Source organism: Amphibalanus amphitrite, unplaced genomic scaffold (assembly GCF_019059575.1).
Source record: "Amphibalanus amphitrite isolate SeventyFive unplaced genomic scaffold, NRLGWU_Aamphi_draft 000522F_arrow, whole genome shotgun sequence".
Lineage (NCBI taxonomy): Eukaryota > Metazoa > Arthropoda > Thecostraca > Balanomorpha > Balanidae > Amphibalanus > Amphibalanus amphitrite.
In genome coordinates this window covers 2,452-21,228 of record NW_024882016.1, presented here as the reverse complement: position 1 = coordinate 21,228, position 18,777 = coordinate 2,452, and the positions used below count along the sequence as shown (strand labels likewise).

Here is an 18,777-nt window from a genome sequence, read left to right as displayed (position 1 = left end):
ATCTGGAAGCGCCCCCTGCACGTGCGCACGTGCAGTAGCACCTTAACCGCAACACATGGGAATACATTGTCTGGTGGGTGCCTACCTGCATGCCAAGTTTCAGCGAAATCGCCCCAGTAATTACCGAGCTATTAAAATGGGAACAAATTTGACACCTCTTATTGTTGTATTTTGCACGTGCACTGGGGGTGACCCACATGCATCAAGAGCATCCTATTTTTGGTAGAAGGGATGCTGCTACCCTACAAAAATTACCGCAAGCCAATCACCCAAGCGGCTGCTGAGATATGAGCTTCTCAAAACCACTACTTTTGCAAAACAGCTTGAACACCCTTGACTTTTCACGTGGCACGTGCCACGACGGTCACTGAGATGTATCAAAAGTAGTCAATTACGGGGTAGAAGGGATGAGGCTACCCAACAAAAAAGACCGCAGGCCAATCGGTCCAGCGGTTGCTGAGATATAAGCCTCTCAAAAGCGTTACAGGCCGGGCCGGGCCGGGCCGGGCCGCTGACATTTTTCCGTTATATTGAAAAGGCTCACTTCGCTCGCTGCGCTCGCTCGCTCGTAATCAGAGCCATAGTTTTGTGCCAGACTGATTTAATGGAATGCGCTTTCAAAATTGTCCTTTTTTGTATGAGGCATTGTAACGAACGGTAGTTACTAACCCGTTATTTTTATACACGTTTCAGCTCCTGAAGACCAAGTACCGGTCTCAGCCGCAGCTGACAGCCGAGCTGGTCGCCGGTGACGGGGCCAGCCGACTGACCGCCAGCCGGTCCTTTTCCGAGATGTCGCCACCGTCGCTCCGCCAGACGTCGCCTCTGTCGCTGCGCCAGCTGGACAAGCTGAGACCGCCGAGCGGGCACAGAAAGCAGGCCTCATATGACTCTGGGATAGCTGACCAAGAGCCCAGAGGAAACACCTGAACAAAGCCAGCGGTGAAATATCTGCCAAGACTATCGGAATATCACAGACCGATCCGAGAGCCGGTGAAAAGTCGTGGTCTTGGCAGGTGGACTGATGCAGTTATGGAAAGACGAATCTTTCAGAAACGGCGTCGAGTCTGTTTCCGTTTGGTGGACCTCAGTGTGCACATATGTGTGTTTGTATTTGCTCTGTGATCTCAGCCGCCCGAGTTTGATGTGTCGGCTATTTGTGAAGACAGAATGAGGCTTAGAGCTGTCCAGTATTCAGTTTTGGTATGCTGAAATGCATGGCTTGTAAGGCACGTACGATTTATTTAGTGTGACTTCTTTGATGCTCTTGATATGTGCTGTTAGACAACGGGATGCATAAGCAGCTCTTCTGTTTTTTTTTTCATTCACGTTAAGATTAATCAGTAGCTTTTAAACAACTGTATTTTCGTGTGTGTCGTGACGGAATATTTTATCTGCTGTTGGAGCCAGAGCGTGTCCAGGTGACTGAGAATGTGTATTGAAAATAAATGTTAAGAGCGTGCAGTAGCGACATTCAGAAAAAAAAACGAGTGGTAAACTGACACTGGAGAGCGTAGCGTAAACAGGTCCTGAAGAATCCCAAGTACTGAGGCAGACAGCCGATTGGCACGACGGTTCCGAAGTTAGACGTACCTAAGTAGGGGAGAGTGGGGAAAGATGCCCAGGGTTTGACTATGTCATATATTATTCGAAAATGACGATCGGAAAGCTAAAACTTGGAGTTTCAACGGAAGCCGAGTGCCGACATCATTTCTCTCCAAAAATATCACACTTTCGTGCCTGAAATACGAAAACTTTTTTGCTATTAAGCATTTTCCTGAAGAAGTGAAAGGGGGCATCTTACCCCACAGGGTGGAAAAGACGCCCCCTGGCGCTTGGTAAGATGCCCCCTGCACTAAAAGTGACATAAATAGGCACGTGAATCGCCTGAACGAATCAGTAGTCCCTTCGAGCCTGCAATAGACACCAAACGTCATCGTAAGGGCCCTCAAAAGTAGTCGTAAGGGGCTTCAGAGGTCATCGTTAGGGCCATCATAGTCCAGCGTGGCCAAACAAGCCTCCGTGGTGGCGTTCGGAGACCACTGTGGGGCCCTTATAGGTCTTCATGATGCTTGAGGGCCCTCGAGCCCATCGTGGGGACCTCAGATGCCAGCGCGGCCCGTGGAGCCAACGTGGGAGCCCTCAAAGGATGTTGTGAGGGGCCCTAGAACCAATAATGGGGCCCACAGAGGCCGTCGTGAGGACTCTCAGAGTCAGATGCCGCCCAAAAAGTCGCTGTGTGGGCCGAGAGACCGGCATGGGGAGCACCCGACCGTACCGGACTCTCAATAGTCCCAGATCGGCTTTTGTCTCTCATCACAAATATGTAATAAATGATTTGACGGGCTGCTTGAAGGACAGCCTACGGATTTAGGGGGGCGTCTTTCCCCATCAGGACAGGGGGCATCTTACCCCAAGGTACCGAAGTAACATTAAATCAGCACAATTTGTTAGCCATAAAACTACACCCTGAAACAAACTGTTTGGGACACAGTACACGCATGTTAATGTATCACGACTATAGCAAGGGACGCCAAAATTATCTACCTTTTTTGATATTTACAATGTTTTGACGCCAAAATATTTTTTGAAAGTAGCAAATAAAAAACATGCAATCACCAGCCAGCCGTCGCCCAACTGAGCTTCGCAAATTTTTGTGCGGTTAACAAGGCAGGCTTCTGCTTTACGCTAAGAACATTAATTTCCAGGCTCGATTCTTTGTTTCCCCGCTAGAGGGGGTGGGGCGTCTTTCCCACCCTGGGCATCTTAGGGGAGAGTGGGGTAAGATGCCCAGGGTGGGAAAGACGCCCCACCCCCTCTAGCGGCGAAACGAAGAATCGAACCTGGAAATTAATGTTCTTAGCGTAAAGCGGAAGCCTGCCTTGTTAACTGCACAAAAATTTGCGAAGCTCAGTTGGGCAACGGCTGGCTGGTGATTGCATGTTTTTTATTTGCTTCTTTCAAAAAAATATTTTGGTGTCAAAACATTGTGAATATCAAAGAAGGTAAATAATTTTTATGTCCCTTGCTATGATCGTGATACATGAACATGCGTGTACTGTGTCCCAAACAGTTTGTTTCAGGGTGTAGTTTTATGGCTAACAAATTGTAATGATTTAATGTTAATTCGGTACCTTGGGGTAAGATGCCCCCTGTTCTGATGGGGAAAGACGCCCCCCTAAATCCGTAGGCTGGCCTTCAAGGAACCCGTCAAATCATTTATTACATACTTGTGATGAGAGACAAAAGCCTATCTGGGACTATTGAGAGTCCAGTACGGTCGGGTGCTCCCCATGCCGATCTCTCGGCCCACACAGCGACTTTTTGGGCGGCATCTGACTCTGAGAGCCCTCACGACGGCCTCTGTGGGCCCCATTATTGGCTCCAACGCCCCTCACGACATCCTTTGAGGGCTCCCACGTTGGCTCCACGGGCCGCGCTGGCATCTGAGGTCCCCACGATGGCCCCTCAAGCATCATGAAGACCTATAAGGGCCCCACAGCGGTCTCCGAACGCCACCACGAGGGCTTGTTTGGCCGCGCTGAACTATGATGGCCCTGACGATGACCTCTGAAGCCCCTTACGACTACTTTTGAGGGCCCTTGCGATGACGTTTGGTGTCTACTGCAGGCTCAAGGGACTACTGATCGTTCAGGCGATTCACGTGCCCATTTATGTCACTTTTAGTGCAGGGGGGCATCTTCCCCAACGCCAGGGGGCGTCTTTCCCACCCTGTGGGGTAAGATGCCCCCTTTCACTTCTTCAGGAAAATGCTTAATAGCAAAAAAAAGTTATCATAATTCAGGCACGAAAGTGTGATATTTTTGGAGAAAAATGATGTCGGCTTCCGTTGAAACTCCAAGTTTTTGCTTTCCGACCGTCATTTTCGAATAATACACCTTTTTGCACTCAAAATAGGCATCTTTTCATTCAATTTCGGCGAATTGCATTCAATTTTAGCGATCTCTCTATTCAAAGCAAATGAGAGATCGCTAAAATTGAATGCAATTCGCCGAAATTGAATGAAAAGATGCCTATTTTGAGTGCAAAAAGGTGTATATGACAAAGTAAAACCCTGGGCATCTTTCCCCACTCTCCCCTACCCCACTCTCCCCTGGCCCTAATAGGCATAATAAGTTTTCTCTCATGGCCAAAGTGATGCGTTTTTTCAGCTTTTTATTAATACGTTCCATGGAAATTGACACCAAGGTCGATTGCTCGAACACAAGATGATTGCTTGGACACAGGACAAGCTCTACAGAGTTCAGTGCATTCATGGTGGGACAAACACTAATGCTGTGGTATATCTAGCAGATCACAGATGTCAGGCCTGTTGCGCCCGCTACCTAGATGTCTCTGTCGTCGGTTCAGCGGCGCATGACCGTCAGCCGGGGTCGCGGGGGCGGGGCGGGGCGGGGCGGGGCGGGAGGCGCCGGGCCGTGCGCAGAACGGCGCCAGTCTTCGTCGATGTCGGCCGGCCGCTGCCCGATACCAGGGTAAGTGAACGTCGTGCAACGCCGACGACACACCGCGACACTGCACCGTGAGTGGTCAGCGACGCTGCACCGCGACACCGCTCCACTGACCCGCCGCTCAGCCTTACGGTCTTAGCGAGTCACGATACGCGGCCAGTACAATTGTGCATCGCGCGACACTGCATAGTGCTGAATGGACCCCAGCCTCGGACATGATCTCAGGGTAAGGGCTCCTGACAGTGGCCACTGTTGTGTGATTTTGCACTTCTGCAGCCACGACGGTCATGCTCTGTAATGCGATGTTCACTTGTGATGTGACCTTTCTGTCTCGAACGTGCCTTGCCGACCTTTTGCAGGTCCAGTTAAATGGTTAAAAGTTGAATGCTTATTTGATTATTATGGAGCCCGGCTGCTCTTTAACTGTCATATCAAATGTCAACAGAGTAGAAAGCCCCCCGAGAGCTAAATCTACTTAAGAAATTTATGAATGGCAGGCTATACATACATTGTTTGCTTACCCGTGCATTGTTTTACTTCACGTCATACTAAATACACCAATGCAGATGGGATAGGTACCGGCCACCAGCCACCAACGTAACGCTCCCATTCCGAACCACCCCACTGTTTTGTTCAACATCTCCCCACTCAGCAGCCGCGAACCGCCCATAGTTGAGTGCCCCACCCACCGGAGCTAACAGCGCGGCGGTCGGCGCAGGCCGCACCGTGTCAGGGCCGCGCGTTGTGCGGGGGTCGGCGGACCGTGACACCGCAGTGAGTGACACGGTCACGTCACGGGAGGGTGGGGTTCACTGCCTCTGTCTCTGGCCTCTGCTCTGACACCACAGCGAGTGACACGATGCGTCACGGAAGGGTGGGGTTCACTGCTGCACTGACATTGTGTTTCGGCGGTTTTAATTGATACCCCATCTCTCCATGACACCCTCGTCCGCACATGCCATTTTCCCATCCTAGAACGCACATGGGGGGCCCATGTGAAATATAGGGTTAATAGTGTGTGTGGGGAAGGGGAGGGGGGGGGGACCGAACACCGACATTGCAGTCAAGCTGTGCCCAGCGAACACTGTAACATCACACTCACCCAACCACTATTTCATCGCTCCACATTCGTCCTGCTGTGCCGAGACACAGTCACAAAACAGGGTGGGATGAGCGGCTGCTGCACCGACAATGCGCCCGGTATACGTCAGTCGTCACACTGCGCCTAGCTCCCCGGAAAATGGTGCACAATGAAAGACCCCTTTGATTGAGTGACGGTATTATACGCACACGGTACAAGGTCGTGTCAAGTGGAGATGGGACGGAGCTCTGTGAGATGGCAAGCCCATTTAGGTCATTACAGCATTTCCAAAATGCTACCGGTGATGCACATAAATCGATGCGAACATGCTTAATATTCAAAGCAAAATTTCGCCTTGCTTACCTTACGATAGTAAATAGCAAATGAAAATGTCACATAGTTAAATGGCATTTATTCACTATGACGATAAATAGTGTTTTATTGTTTCGATGCCGTCATAAGCCTTGCTGTTGGGTTTTTATTTTCAGAGTACCTACAGCTCTCCTGCTAAGCGGCTGGGCATGGTTGGCATGAACATTGAATGCGTCTTTGAAGCTGTAGGCTTCATGCGATAATTGTAGGCCGGGTCAAATGTTGTGTCATCCTACTTCATCGATTTGTAACTGTTCCCAGATTCGACATTTCACACAGCTCGGTGTCGGTGCACAAGTAAATCTGTAACAACCCCTCGCCGCTGTCCGTCTGAGCATCACTGATGGATAGACTGTGCCGCAGCACAGCCGTGCAGTGCGGTACTGCATCCGCTATATACCAGTTATCAACATTCGGCTGGCTGATGGCATAATTGGGGCGGCAATACTGTTCACCTATAATCCTATGCGGTTTTATGCCCTTTGTGGAAATGAACATAGGCTCCATGCACTTTGAATAGCGACATTTCTGCCTGCAGTTTCACGCAATACCAGTCGGTACATTATTGTTTATATCCGTCGTTTTATCTCCGCTTATAAGGTACCCACTAATTGTTTATTTCCATAATTTTGTAAAATACCAGATAAACATACTATCTACCTACCTTTATATGTTCACGTCACGTGCAGGACAGTCAATCTAGACGAATGAACTAAAATAGTTTATGAGCACTCATCTTCAACATTACCTAGCTGCACATGGGCAAAAAAAAAAACTTGCAATAAACAGCCTATACCTTAGAGATTGTAATGTTCACAGCATTTTACTTCCGGTGTAACACTAAATGCCTACGCTTCCGGAAATTCGCCTAACATAGTTTCACGTTTTATCGACCATGCTCATCCATTGTTAATAACGTTGACCTCATTCCTTGTGTTCCAAGCTCCACACGACCTACCCGGTAGGCATGGTGATGCGATAATCACGCGACGTAACGTCATTAAGCACATGCCGTACAGGAGCTTCAAATACTGAACGGATTAGTGCAACGTGCAACATGGTCAACCCTCCCTGCACCCTCCCTCCCCGTCCTTCGCTGCCCCACCCGACAGCCGACCACCACAGCGACGGCCTGTGTGGCGACGGCAACCCGACGGTCCTGGTTTCGGGTACGATCCATAGATCGATCCGTGCTCAGTTCGGTCCGCTGCCGCCGGCCTTGTCGACGTCCTAGCGACCCGCCCGTTCCTTGCCGACGACCTATAGCGCGGCCGACGCGACGCAGCCACTTCGTGATCAGGTGGTTGAACGCCGACGCGTGTCACGGGGCGGGTGACGTGACGTACACCGATCGGACCCACGGGCCGTGCTGGCCCACAACACGCAACCACGATCGAGCCTTGGCAGCACAACACAGACCGATAGAGGGGAAGAAGGTGCTGTAGAGACTGGGAGGAACACGCATTCAAAATGAGGGTGAATAATATCGCTGAGTATAACCAAATGTTGGAATGATCGTAGTGTTATTATGTTCAATACAAAAGTTTGAAACTTATTTGAACATGTGTTTTATTTTATAACTACCTATTCTATTTTTTGTTCCATTTGGTTAGCAAAACTTAGTGCAACGAACAGATACATATGTTTAGTATGTGGAGAGAAGATTGTTTCATTGTATTTGTTATCACATATCGTGCATGATTCTGCCGTAAATAAGCAGACATCATTGTTCAAAACCAGAAAACAAATGTTCCCGCACACTCGTCATATTTGCCAATTGCCTTCCAAATCCACGAGCATAGTTTGTTTGTACAGGCGAGCTCTGCGGTCATGGCTTACAATTGCAGGAACTGAAATTCAGTGAAGTGTTTGGGAAGCTAACCTATCGACTTCGTGTTCACTGTGCAGTCAAAAACAAACGACCAACGTTTCTATTGACACAGCGAAACACAGCAGACAAGACCTTACCACTCTCCCAATCCTTGCCACCTCCAAAGCTGCATGCGGGATGCCTGCTCCAACGCACTCTGCCAGCTCTCCTGTGTCGATTTCGTCTGTTTCCGCTGTGGGTAGCTGACTGATCAGTGCCTGTATTTCAGGTACACTGGCCACTGTCCGGGACTTAAGTTCGATGTGGGCCACTCGTACGCCTGGCTGGTTCAACACCGACCACAGGTAATGTTCGGCGAGGCGGCTGGCCGCTCGGACAGACAGGTGCAGTGGTGTCTGTGTGGGGGGAGGGGGGGGGGGGGCGGGGCAGTGGAGACCGAGCTAGTAATAAAGTAATCTTGGTGGATACCTAGCTCTTCGTGCGTGCTGTGTGCTAGGAAAACACCTACATATGCACATAAACAAGCGCACATTAGAGCACTTCATGGGCCGGATAAATCCGTTATCCACCGATAAATCCGCGGACCGGATAGGATTGGATTCTAAATTTGTTAAAAAAGAACGGATATGGGCGGGCCGGATTTGGGAATTGAAGATTGAACCCGGATCAAAACGGATCAAAATTTTAACATTCAACATTGAAGTTAAAAATTAACCTAATGTGTTAAGCGGCAGCAGAGGTTTGATTAAAGTAATAGGCATCATTTTATGACACTCACTTGTCACAAGACTTGTCTTCAAGTGGATAATCTATGCAATGTATGCATGGTTTTTGGAACCATGAAGGTCTATGAGATGTATGGCTGTCTGGTCCCTTAGATTGAATTTGTTAGTCCAGTTTTGGGTGAAACCAGTTATTGGTGAAACGGATTATTACGGATATTTTTTGGAAGTTTGGCTGCAATATGGGCCATGGGTGGGCCGGATTCTGATATTCAAAGAAAGGCGGATAATGGGCGGATCTGGATATGACTTGCCGGATATGGGCCGGGCCGGATCCTAAAAAGCCTATCCGTGAAGTGCTCTAGCGCACATACATGCATTATGTGCAATGCAGTCCAAAAATCGCTGTCTAGTGAGGTGCACACGATTTCTGCCCGTGCTCGCCAAATACCATTAGATCACGGAAACCGATACGTTAGATTACCATTCAATATTTACGTCTCTGGTGATGTATGACTGGGGGAAGATGACCGATGAGGGACCAGCCTCGGGAGTGCCTATCTGTATAGCCACGCGCCAGCGAGGGGACCGGGAGAGCTTCTTAGAAGCAGGGTCGATCAGAGTTAGGGCGTCAAGTCTGGAGAGGGTTGAAGACTGTAAGTTTCCTCCCCGGACTGGAGTTGGGGAGTGATCGGTCGGTTATGACACCCCGGAGCACCATCCGTGACTAACAGTGGCGCAGTGGAGCGCTGCAAATGCCGCGGTGGAGCGCCACTAACGCCGCGGTGGAGCGCCACAATCGCCGCAGTCCGATCCGATCAGCTCCGCTGGTCTCCGGCGCGGTGACGCGAGGGGCTGGGGAAGGGAGGGGCGGAGCAGAAACCAGTGACCGCTGGTTGACCAGTGGACTGCCTTTGCAATCGCAAACTGATCCAGCCTATCCCACAGCTTGATGCGGCATAATGTCCAACTTGAAACTCTAATGCTGTCATAGCCAATGAGATTACAGACGGGCTTACAGCTACTTTGCCAACTAAGCTGCAATCACTCCACCAGACTTTGCTAAAGCGACTTTCTTGACTCCAGTTAAGTGTCGATTTTTAACCGACAGTACACCGATGCCAAATTTATCTCCTCCTCCTGCTCCTCCTCCTCCTCTTCTTTCTCTTTCTTTCTCTTTTTTCTCTTTCTTTCTTTCTCTTTCTCGCCCCCTCCCCCCTCTCTCTCTCTCAGTCACTGTGTTCGGAAATCTGTAGCACATGCCTCCTGCGCCTTTTATCAGCAAAAAAAAAAAAACGTTAACTACATTATTCAATTGGTTAGTTAATAACTTCGGACTCCTACCATTAGTCAAACGCAGTTGCCTCACGATGGTTGGTAATACAACCGTTCCGTGTTTCTATCCTCAGGATACTGAAATCCTTCTCCTCCACGCCGCAACCCCCCTCCGGGCTGGACAGGCAACTTTATCTCATGCGGGCTGCTCCCTTGGAGCGGCACCGCTGCTCCTAAGGGAGCGCACCCCGTAGCCGGGTGCAGTGAGTGCCTTGGGGCTGGGTGGCCTGTCCTCTGGACGGGCTCAGCCCCGGCGACTCACTAGGGTGCCTGCCCAGACCAAATGTCTCCCCCTATATCCTATCATCCTCCCGCGGCTCTGAAATGGTCTCATTGGACCGAAAGGGCCTAACCAAAAAAAAAATTGGTAATACCTACTGACTACTCCTCGCCACTATCCGTCACCAAGCCTGACATCTCACAGTACTTCGGGCCCATGAGTCGTGCCCGTGCCGTGGGGAGTGGGCAGCGGGGACCAGCTACCCCCGTGCCCACCCTCTCCGCTCCCCAGCCGTGGTGCGGGCTGCGGCGTGGCACACTTGTGTCTCGAACGTGACCGGAACCAGGTGCGGCCTGTCGCTCGAGCTACCGACCAGAGCGTCAGGGTGTTCGGGCACCCGTATCAATGTCTGCGAGCCCTGTCTGTCCGACCTGTCTGCCGGGTGTCTCTCATCCTGTCTGGTGTCTGCCCGCCTGTCTGCCGGGCGTCTCGTTAAATGCCGGACGGGGTGACTACTTGGTGGCTGCTGTCAGTACTCACAGCTGGCTAGCTGGTGGATGTCCGGAGGTGGGAAGTGACGATCTGCACGAAGGTAGCGTGACAAGTCAGGCCGACGGAAGAAGAGCCGATGTATAATGCTTTTCGGTGTGAAGGAGCATTGCGAAGGGAAAATGTGATAAATGGATAAACTTTACCTATTGTACAATCACGAGCGATCCACATTCTCAAATTGCGTGGCGATTACGTTGCAGGCTCGGCCGGTTGACCAAGCTTTGTTAGGCTGAGATTGTATAATTTTCATTCTTGAATCAATATGTACAGGCAATCATGGTTGAGTGAAATGCTTGTTTTGACTGTTTATACTGGAGAGAGGATAGCTGCATGGGAAGGGTAGCAGACTCAGAAGGAAGTATCAAATATGTTTTTCCAATATCATGCATATCATATGATGACTAAGTAGTCAAATCAAATTTGATCAAATGCACTGTCATATATCATAATCGTTTCATTTTTGTCTCCGTTGTCAAGCTATGCTCTAATTATCGGCCCGCCCACATTTTTGCCTGACCCGTCCCGTAACCGCATGCACCATGGGCCATAGCTAGTCGGAACAATTTCGCACGCGGCACGCCACTGACCACAGAGTTTCTGTCCTGTCGAGTGGCTGCATTGACAAATGGTTCCAGTCCATGCCTGGCACTGAAGGACACCTCGGTCAAATTGGGCCGGGCGCGAACGACAGAGACACAGGCAGCAGCATTAAAACTGTGCCGCCCAATCCAGTTAAAAGCTCCGCAGTCCGCACAAATGACAGCGCGGTAGGCTTTATGTTCTTTGGGGAGGCCGCAGATTTACGCAGAATGCTTCATCCAACAATAACCATTAACTGGGGACCAGATTTGCCACTCGGGATGATTAAAATGCTGTGTATCATAACTGTTGTTTGTTGGAAGTTGAGAAATTTTCAGTTGAACGTTCGCCGTAAAAGTTTTATGCTCTAGAATCACGTCGAGTAAAGCACTGCCGCGAATTTTCACCACCTCAAATGTTTCTTTATGATTAACGTTGAACCGATACTCTATTGCTAATTCTTACAAATTACCATATGCCTCTCTCACTTATCCGGTATAAAGTGGACTGCTTATGTAGACCTTGCTCTTGCTGACCTGATGTGACTCCATGTATGACCTGCGTATGCCCCTCGGCAGGTGAGCCGCACTCATGTGGGTCACGTGACAGTGACCCCTCGCGGTGCGGACCTCCAGTCGGCGCCCGTCGATGTCGTCGACCGGGCCCGAGAGGTGACCTCGGTGACCCGAGCACCGCCGAAACCTATGTCACCCCGAGGCGGCATCGCCGGCTACACAGGTCAGTGGCATGACGTCATCGCCGAGACGCCGACCCCTACTCAGCTCTGTTTTGCTCCAGACACGGACCGGTGCAGACCCACACCCACCCTGCTACGGCCGGCCACCGTCCGTGCCGGCCTGCAGCGCCGCATGACCAGCCGCGCGGGGCAGCACTTTCCTCAGCAGACACTGCACTCTATCCCGCTGTATTCTCTGCAAACAGTGGCCCACTCCAAGTACCCCGCGGGTCGATTACCTACTCCCCGGATGGACGCTAGGTCCAGCCGGACTCGACCACTCTCCCGGTAGCGCGAACGGAGGCAGGCGAGACAGCACGACTCCGTGAGTCTGGCCGGTCCCGTCACGGTTCACATCTCCGTGAGAAGGGCCGACCGCGGTCGGACGGACCGCGCGCGTGGGAGAGATCCCGTCACGATATCGAGAGAAGAGACACGCCTCTGGGACGGACACGGAGCCGGGAACGGCGGACTGTGCCGCTGAGCCGGTGCAGATGTGCGGAGACGTGAATGGGAGCGCAGGAGATAAACTTGATGATATAGGTATAAATCTTTGTCTGTGATAAACAGTTTTTGTGATATCGATTTCTTGCCATCGGCATGAGCTGCTCAGGTGAGAACAACTTTTCACCTTGTCAATTGTCGCAACAATGCAATGATTACAATCCCTGTTGATTGTTCGGCCTTCACTGTTGAGTGTTGAGCCCTTTAGTATCCTTATGCTTTATGCAGCCTATCGATCTCCATTTCCAGCTGCGCCAGGCCCCTGCTGCAAATGTCACTAGTCTGGGACAGCCGGCCGTGGTTGCTGCCAACATACACAGACACACCGAGCCCTACATACAAACTGACGCGCAAAACACAAATACACACAACACACAACACACAGTGCCAGTCATATTGGGCCAGACAGTATCGGATCAATGTTTGGCTGCCCAGTGCCCACGGTGTCCGTCTGTCCGACCGACATGTCCAATAGGTCAAGCTACACGTCATGGGACAGTTACGGGTGATTTGTAGTGGGAAGATGTCGTGGAGAACAGAAGCGAACATGGAGAAAGAAAGAGAGAGAGAGAGAGAGAGAGAGAGAGAGAGAGAGAGAGAGAGAGAGAGAGAGAGAGAGAGAGAGAGAGAGAGAGAGAGAGAGAGAGGAGAGAGAGAGAGAGAGAGAGAGAGAGAGAGAGAGAGAGAGAGAGAGAGAGAGAGAGAGAGAGAGAGAGAGAGAGAGAGAGAGAGAGCTCAAACGCAGGGAATCAATACAATTGAGAATTTGACATAACTGGACAATTTTATTAGGCACAGCAAGGTATCACAATAATAAAAGGGTCGTTTTCCATTTTCATTCACCCACTAATGACTATTGTGTGATTAGAGGTTTCCGTGACTTTAGAAACAATGCATAATGCACAATGCACATTGTCGTTTATTGCTCTGGAAACACATCAATGCAGGTACGAGGTATCGCATGCAGCCACTTGTATTATAACCCGCCATCCATTCATCAGAACAGAAACATTTGGGTCATTCTAATGTCGCCTGCAGGCTGTTACTAAATTTCTGCCCGCATTTACCGTTAGTAGCTACTTTGTCTTATCTACCTTATCTAGCGTCCCTTTTTCGCTACAGGTTTCGTTCCGGGAAGCCGGTATGTGGTCGGCACCAACTACCGCAAGGCCTGCGACGACTGCTTCAGCGACATGGAGCGGCGAACTGCCGAGCGTCGGGAGCGCGAGGAGCACGCGCGCCGCAGCCGCTCGCTCGGCAGGACCTCGGCCAGTCGGCGGGCGGTCCGCGAGACGGGCGCCGCCGCCCCCGCCCCCACCGCCCCCGCCCCCGCCCTGAGCAACGGCGCCGTCAGCAGTGCTCTGGACGCCAAGTTCAGCCGCTACTCGGCTCATAGCAAAGGTGAGAATCGCCCGGGTGGCATTGGTCTGAACTTCAACCAGGTGAAATGAGTTTACGGTCCTCAAACGTGCGTGCCTCTATAGGTCGTTCGACCTTCTAATGATCTATCTATACTCTTAGTTCTCGTTGTTTGTATGTCGCGTTTACTTTTCCTAATGCCTACCGTGCATATGAAATATTAACCTTATTCCTGGCGGGGGGCCTCAGGAGCCCCCCCTGAGGTTTTTTGGTTATTTCTCCCAAATGCGTTGAGCTAGGAAGCTCAAATTTTCTGACTTTTCCTTAAAGGCTTCTACGCAACATGTCTGAAAATTTTGAGTTGATCTGACCTCAGGTCAGGTCACCAGAGGCGGTTTGGTGACCCTACCTCAGAAAAGTTTGCAATCACGCCAGAGCTAGAGTTTTTGACCGATCAATTTCTTCTCTTCAGGCTTTAGTTAGGGTACCAGTATGTGCAATTTGTATATCTCGGAATTTTGATATCGGTGACCTAAGGTCAGGTCAGTTTCGCGACCTCCCCATTATAAGTCAATGGGGGAAAAATCAACTCCCTGTTTTTACCACTAAAACGGGTCGGAATGGCCCCATATACCATACATGACTTCATATACGATCAACCTTCACTACCTTGAGGTCTGTTTTGCTGTTGGGCAGCTGTGAGGTCATGTGACGTCATCAAAGGTCACCAAAGGTTTTTGGCCAATAACTCCGTACAGGAACAAGATACAGACGCGTGGATGGTCTCATTGTGTTCAGCTCGTCAAGACGCATCGAATGATATACATGATGACCTCAAGGTCACGTGACCTGAGGTCAACCTTTGACCTTGACCTTGCGAGGTCAACATATATATATCAATCGATGCGGATTGACGAGAGGATCACGATGATGCCCTTAGTTTGTTCATATCTTGACTAATTCGAAAGTTATTCGAGAAAAACTCTCTCCATATCTAGCGCCGCCATTTTGACTTTTTCGACCCCTGTGACGTCATCTTTGACTTGATCTGAAAATGACCTTAGTAAAAATTGTAGATCTTGACCGTGCGTATCCGATGCCGTTTACCGTTTGTCGCTATCTTGCTTCGTTCTCGAGATCTCAGGGGGGGGGGCCGAATCGGCCCCCCCCCCGCCAGTTTCTTGTCCCGGCGGAGCCCGCCAGGAATAGGGTTAAGGTTTATTTTTTATTAGGCGAGACCACAACGTAATCAAAAACAATTCACTCAGCGTCACACGAATCACGGAACGTTGCGTGGCACCACTCCACTCCGCTTGCATAACTTTGAAACTTGGGACAGGTCGGGAATAGCTTCTGGTTCTGCATTTCGGCATGCTTGTAGTAACGTGTGTAGAAGGGAAGAGCATTCAGTGCGAAAATATTCCGACTCATTTGAAATTATTCATCATGTTTGTCTCCTTCTCTAACTTCCGTCTCACTCTCATTCATCCGTTTGCTGTTATCTTCCAATGCACTATCGCCCGCCTTCTCCTCACTCATTTTACTCTCGATCCTCTTCTTCTCGTCCTCCTCCTCGTCCTCCTTGTCATCCTCCTTTCTCCCCTGATCCAGGATCTCCTTCCACTCTGCATCGGTCAGCTCTCGCTCCTGCTCCTCCTCCTGCTGCTCTGCCCTGTTCCGCTCCTCCTCTCTCTCGGCCCGCACCTCCTCCACCAGAGGACGGAGTCGTAGCAGACGGTTCTCAGCTCGACACCGCAGCACCACCGTACGCGCCGCCTGCACGAACCTCTCCAGAGCCGCCAGGCGGAACGGCCACGGCCGGTTCAGGTAGACGTCGTATGTAGGATGCCGCCAGAGCGCCGGCTGGTCGGCGTCCCGCAGAAGTTTCTTGTTGACGAGATGTACGACTGGTAGGCCGGAGTGCGGCGGCGCCGCGGTCGTCTGGCTGACCATCCTGCCGTACTGTTCCCAGAGGTGGCCCCGCTCCGTCAGGATGGCGTTCCTCTCGAGCGTGGTTAGCGGTCGCTGTCCGCGGCGGACTTCTGTCCTCTCGGCCAGTCGTGTGGCCCGCTGAAGGCCGGCGCGGCTGAAGCGGCGCGCCTGCTCGCGGTTAGCCGCAGCCAGCGAGCTCTCTGATCGTTCGAGGAAGGTCTGTTGGACCACTACACTGGCAGCGAACTTCTGCAGCAGCAGTTTGGCCACGTCACCATGCGTGGTGAGATCGAGCTCACCGTGAGGCGGCCCGTCTCCCGCCGCTAGGAAGCAGAGGTCATGTTTAGGCCCGAGCGCTCCGGCCGGCGGCTGGACGGGACTGGTGCGAGGCTGGACGGAGGGCGGCCTCTTGGCGGCCAGTCTGTCTCTCCTCAGCCCCGGTACGCAGCGGGCGGCCACGGTACACGTGGCGGGCGTGACGCCGCAGTCGGAGAGGAACAGCCGCAGGGTGGTGCGGGCCGTGCTGTACTGACGTGGCCGGTAGGTGAGCGTCAGGTGCAGCACCGAGCCGTCGGTCGGCAGAGCGCCCTCGGTGGGTTCCACCGTCATCTCCGCGCACGGCTCGGCCACCTCCACCCGAAAACTGGTCGGCACCGCCGCCTGCACCAGCAGCGGAATCTTGTGCGTCAGCCGCCGGCCGACGGGCGTCGTCGGCAGCAGGATGTGACGCGGAAACGCGGCGAACGTCACACTGGGAAATGCCATCACCGGCACCTGCAGGTTGAACTCATCCTCACAGTGCACCAGGATACGGTCCGAGTGAAAACGCTGCTCCTGCGGCGTGAACGTGATGTGGATCTTGAGCGTGGAGCCGGGCACGAAGTAGCGTACCTTGGTGTACTGAATGGTGAACACGGAGTCACTCGGCGGGATGATGTGGAAACGCTGCGACGTGGCCGACTTGTTGTACACCCTCAGCACGGCAGTGTTGGCCTGCTTCAGTCGGAAGCCGATGAACGTCACCGGGAAGGGCTCGGCGTGGATCAGGCAGCTGTTGCTCGTCTCCTGGAAGACGCGCGTGTCGACCAGATGGTCGGGGTGGACGTCAGCGATCGACGATTCCAGGGTGTCCGTCTCCAGCGTCTCCGAGCTGCTGCCGCTGCTGTCGCTCTCGCTGCCGCAGCCGTCATCAGCGGCAGTCGTGACGGTGACGTCAACACCGCCGTTATCGCTCATTATTGGATGGCGATAATCGAGTGATGGATAGCTGTTTTAGACTTACGTTTAGTTCGGCTGCGTTCTTAGCTCATTGCGATACAGACAGGCGGAATGGATTGAGATAAAAGCAATTTACTTTTTAGCGACCTTCCACCTGAAATATAGGGCTGTCTCTATGCCATCATCGCCAAATTAAATCAACATCCATACCAAAATGACATCTTTGGTAGCATTAGAAATATCGCGTCCCTTCCACAGCTTCCACGTGTTCGCTAGGTTCGCTTCGAATTCAATTTATTAGTTTGGAACTAAAGTGCTTTTACCCACGTGACGGAATCTACCTGGCATCCTTGTGGCAATATGATTGCAATGATAACACTGTTACATAACACTAATTAAGTTGTACAGAATCGTCGTGTCCCCAAACGTATTATTACTGAGAGCGTAATCTGACACGTGGCCCCTTTTTCCACAGATGAGGAGCCGCTGCCCATCCCGGGCTACAGCGGGTTCGTGCCGCGGGCGCGCACCTCACAGATGGGCGTCGGCAAGCGGTTCTCTCGGTTTGCCGACGAGGGGTTTCACGCGCTGCACGAGCAAGTGGAGCGGTACCGACAGAGCCACGCCCGTCCCGTCAGCGTGCGCCACCAGCAGCCCAACGGCCCCGTGAAATCCTGAACACTCCGGCAGTGGTGCAGTCCGCGGTGGTGTGTGAGTGAAGGGGCAGACATTTTGGCAGTCTGGAACGGCACAGGAGCTTTATGATGGTGCAGAAATGGTTTTGATTGAATTAAAGGACACGATGCGAAACGAGTTTAAGTCTAAGGAAATCATTCAAGAATGTTTGAGAATGTGACAAAAGGCGTTTTAGAATCTGACAGCTCTCATCATGCGTCGGACATCTGCCACAAGCTGCTGCAATTTTTTTAGAGTCGGTTTTAGAGCTGTTCTGGTTGCTAGGAAATTGCCCTTCTTGAACAAATAAATGTTATGTTTGGAACTAGCTTTGGTGAGTCTAGCTATGCAAAGTAACCTCAGCTAGAAATATTTTTGGTGGCAAAAATTGTACACACAAATTTTACACACATACAATTTTTTTCCGAGAATGGTGCTAGTGCGATTGGCAATACGTCAAGAATCTTATGCAGTGATCTTGGTCTTATGCAGCGAGAGTCGTATGTTTACTTAGGCAGCGTTTCTGCTCTGGTGTGATGGGCTTCACTATTTATGTGGTGACTGCTAAAAGTCGGTTTTATTTTCACCGAATTTCAGTGCACGCTATTATGTCGTATTATTAAGTGTTCTCTGCTAAATGATTTATTGTCGTTTGATTGCAATGCCTCTTTGAGTAGGTAGCTCATTGGGAGGGCAAATACATTTTGCACGAAACGGAGCATCTTTTAACCGTTCAGCTTATGCAGTTAAGGAAGTATGTAGAAGCATGTGAAAATGAGGTCACTTTAAAGAAGTCTATTTTGTTTATTTGCAACAAGTCATTCTATTTTAGAAGCCTTTATTGAAAAACTTCCGCCTATGGTAACCAACTAAAATCTTGTTGACAACTCGAGCCAACTGCAAATTTGGTTTGGATATAAATTAGCAACCCAACACGTTCATTGCAAATGTCTAATTTCTAGCTACTGTTGATCAAAAAGATCATGCCACCCCATGGACAGGCTCAGTGCTCACTGCGGTTCTGCTATAAAGACCGACACGGACCCTCCCCTATAGGGATATCGAACGGCTCAGAAGCCGTATACGACTACACAGCGGGAGCGAACTAAGTCTGTTCGAACCAATCCAGCGACCACCTGATATTTGCATCAGACAAGAATGAGATCCTGGTCGCTAACAAACGTTGCAT

General features: G+C 51.0%; 2 protein-coding genes across 2 annotated transcripts in view; both read left to right on the top strand.

Moving 5' to 3' along the window:
- Positions 1 to 1,464, top strand: part of LOC122393199 — a 33,288-nt gene extending 31,824 nt beyond the window's left edge. The window contains exon 3 of the mRNA XM_043389028.1: positions 694 to 1,464. Coding sequence (XP_043244963.1) covers positions 694 to 930 — 237 coding nt within the window. The 3' untranslated portion in view covers positions 931 to 1,464. The remainder of the gene's footprint in view (positions 1 to 693) is intronic.
- Positions 1,465 to 4,418: 2,954 nt separating this feature from the next.
- LOC122393198 (protein FAM166B-like) lies at positions 4,419 to 18,306 on the top strand. Its single transcript, XM_043389027.1, has 5 exons — positions 4,419 to 4,496; positions 8,025 to 8,100; positions 11,743 to 11,902; positions 13,527 to 13,805; positions 17,389 to 18,306. The coding sequence occupies exons 1-5, from the start codon at positions 4,468 to 4,470 to the stop codon at positions 17,589 to 17,591; spliced, it is 747 nt and encodes a 248-aa protein (XP_043244962.1). The 5' UTR covers positions 4,419 to 4,467; the 3' UTR covers positions 17,592 to 18,306.
- The last annotated feature ends 471 nt before the right edge of the window (positions 18,307 to 18,777 follow it).

Bases quoted from the DNA above. Each gene is read 5' to 3' on its own strand.
- LOC122393198 (XM_043389027.1), top strand. From the start codon at position 4,468: ATGTCGGCCGGCCGCTGCCCGATACCAGG. The intron at 4,497-8,024 runs GTAAGTGAACGT...CCTGTATTTCAG, and splicing joins GGCCGCTGCCCGATACCAGG to GTACACTGGCCACTGTCCGG. The intron at 13,806-17,388 runs GTGAGAATCGCC...CTTTTTCCACAG, and splicing joins CTACTCGGCTCATAGCAAAG to ATGAGGAGCCGCTGCCCATC.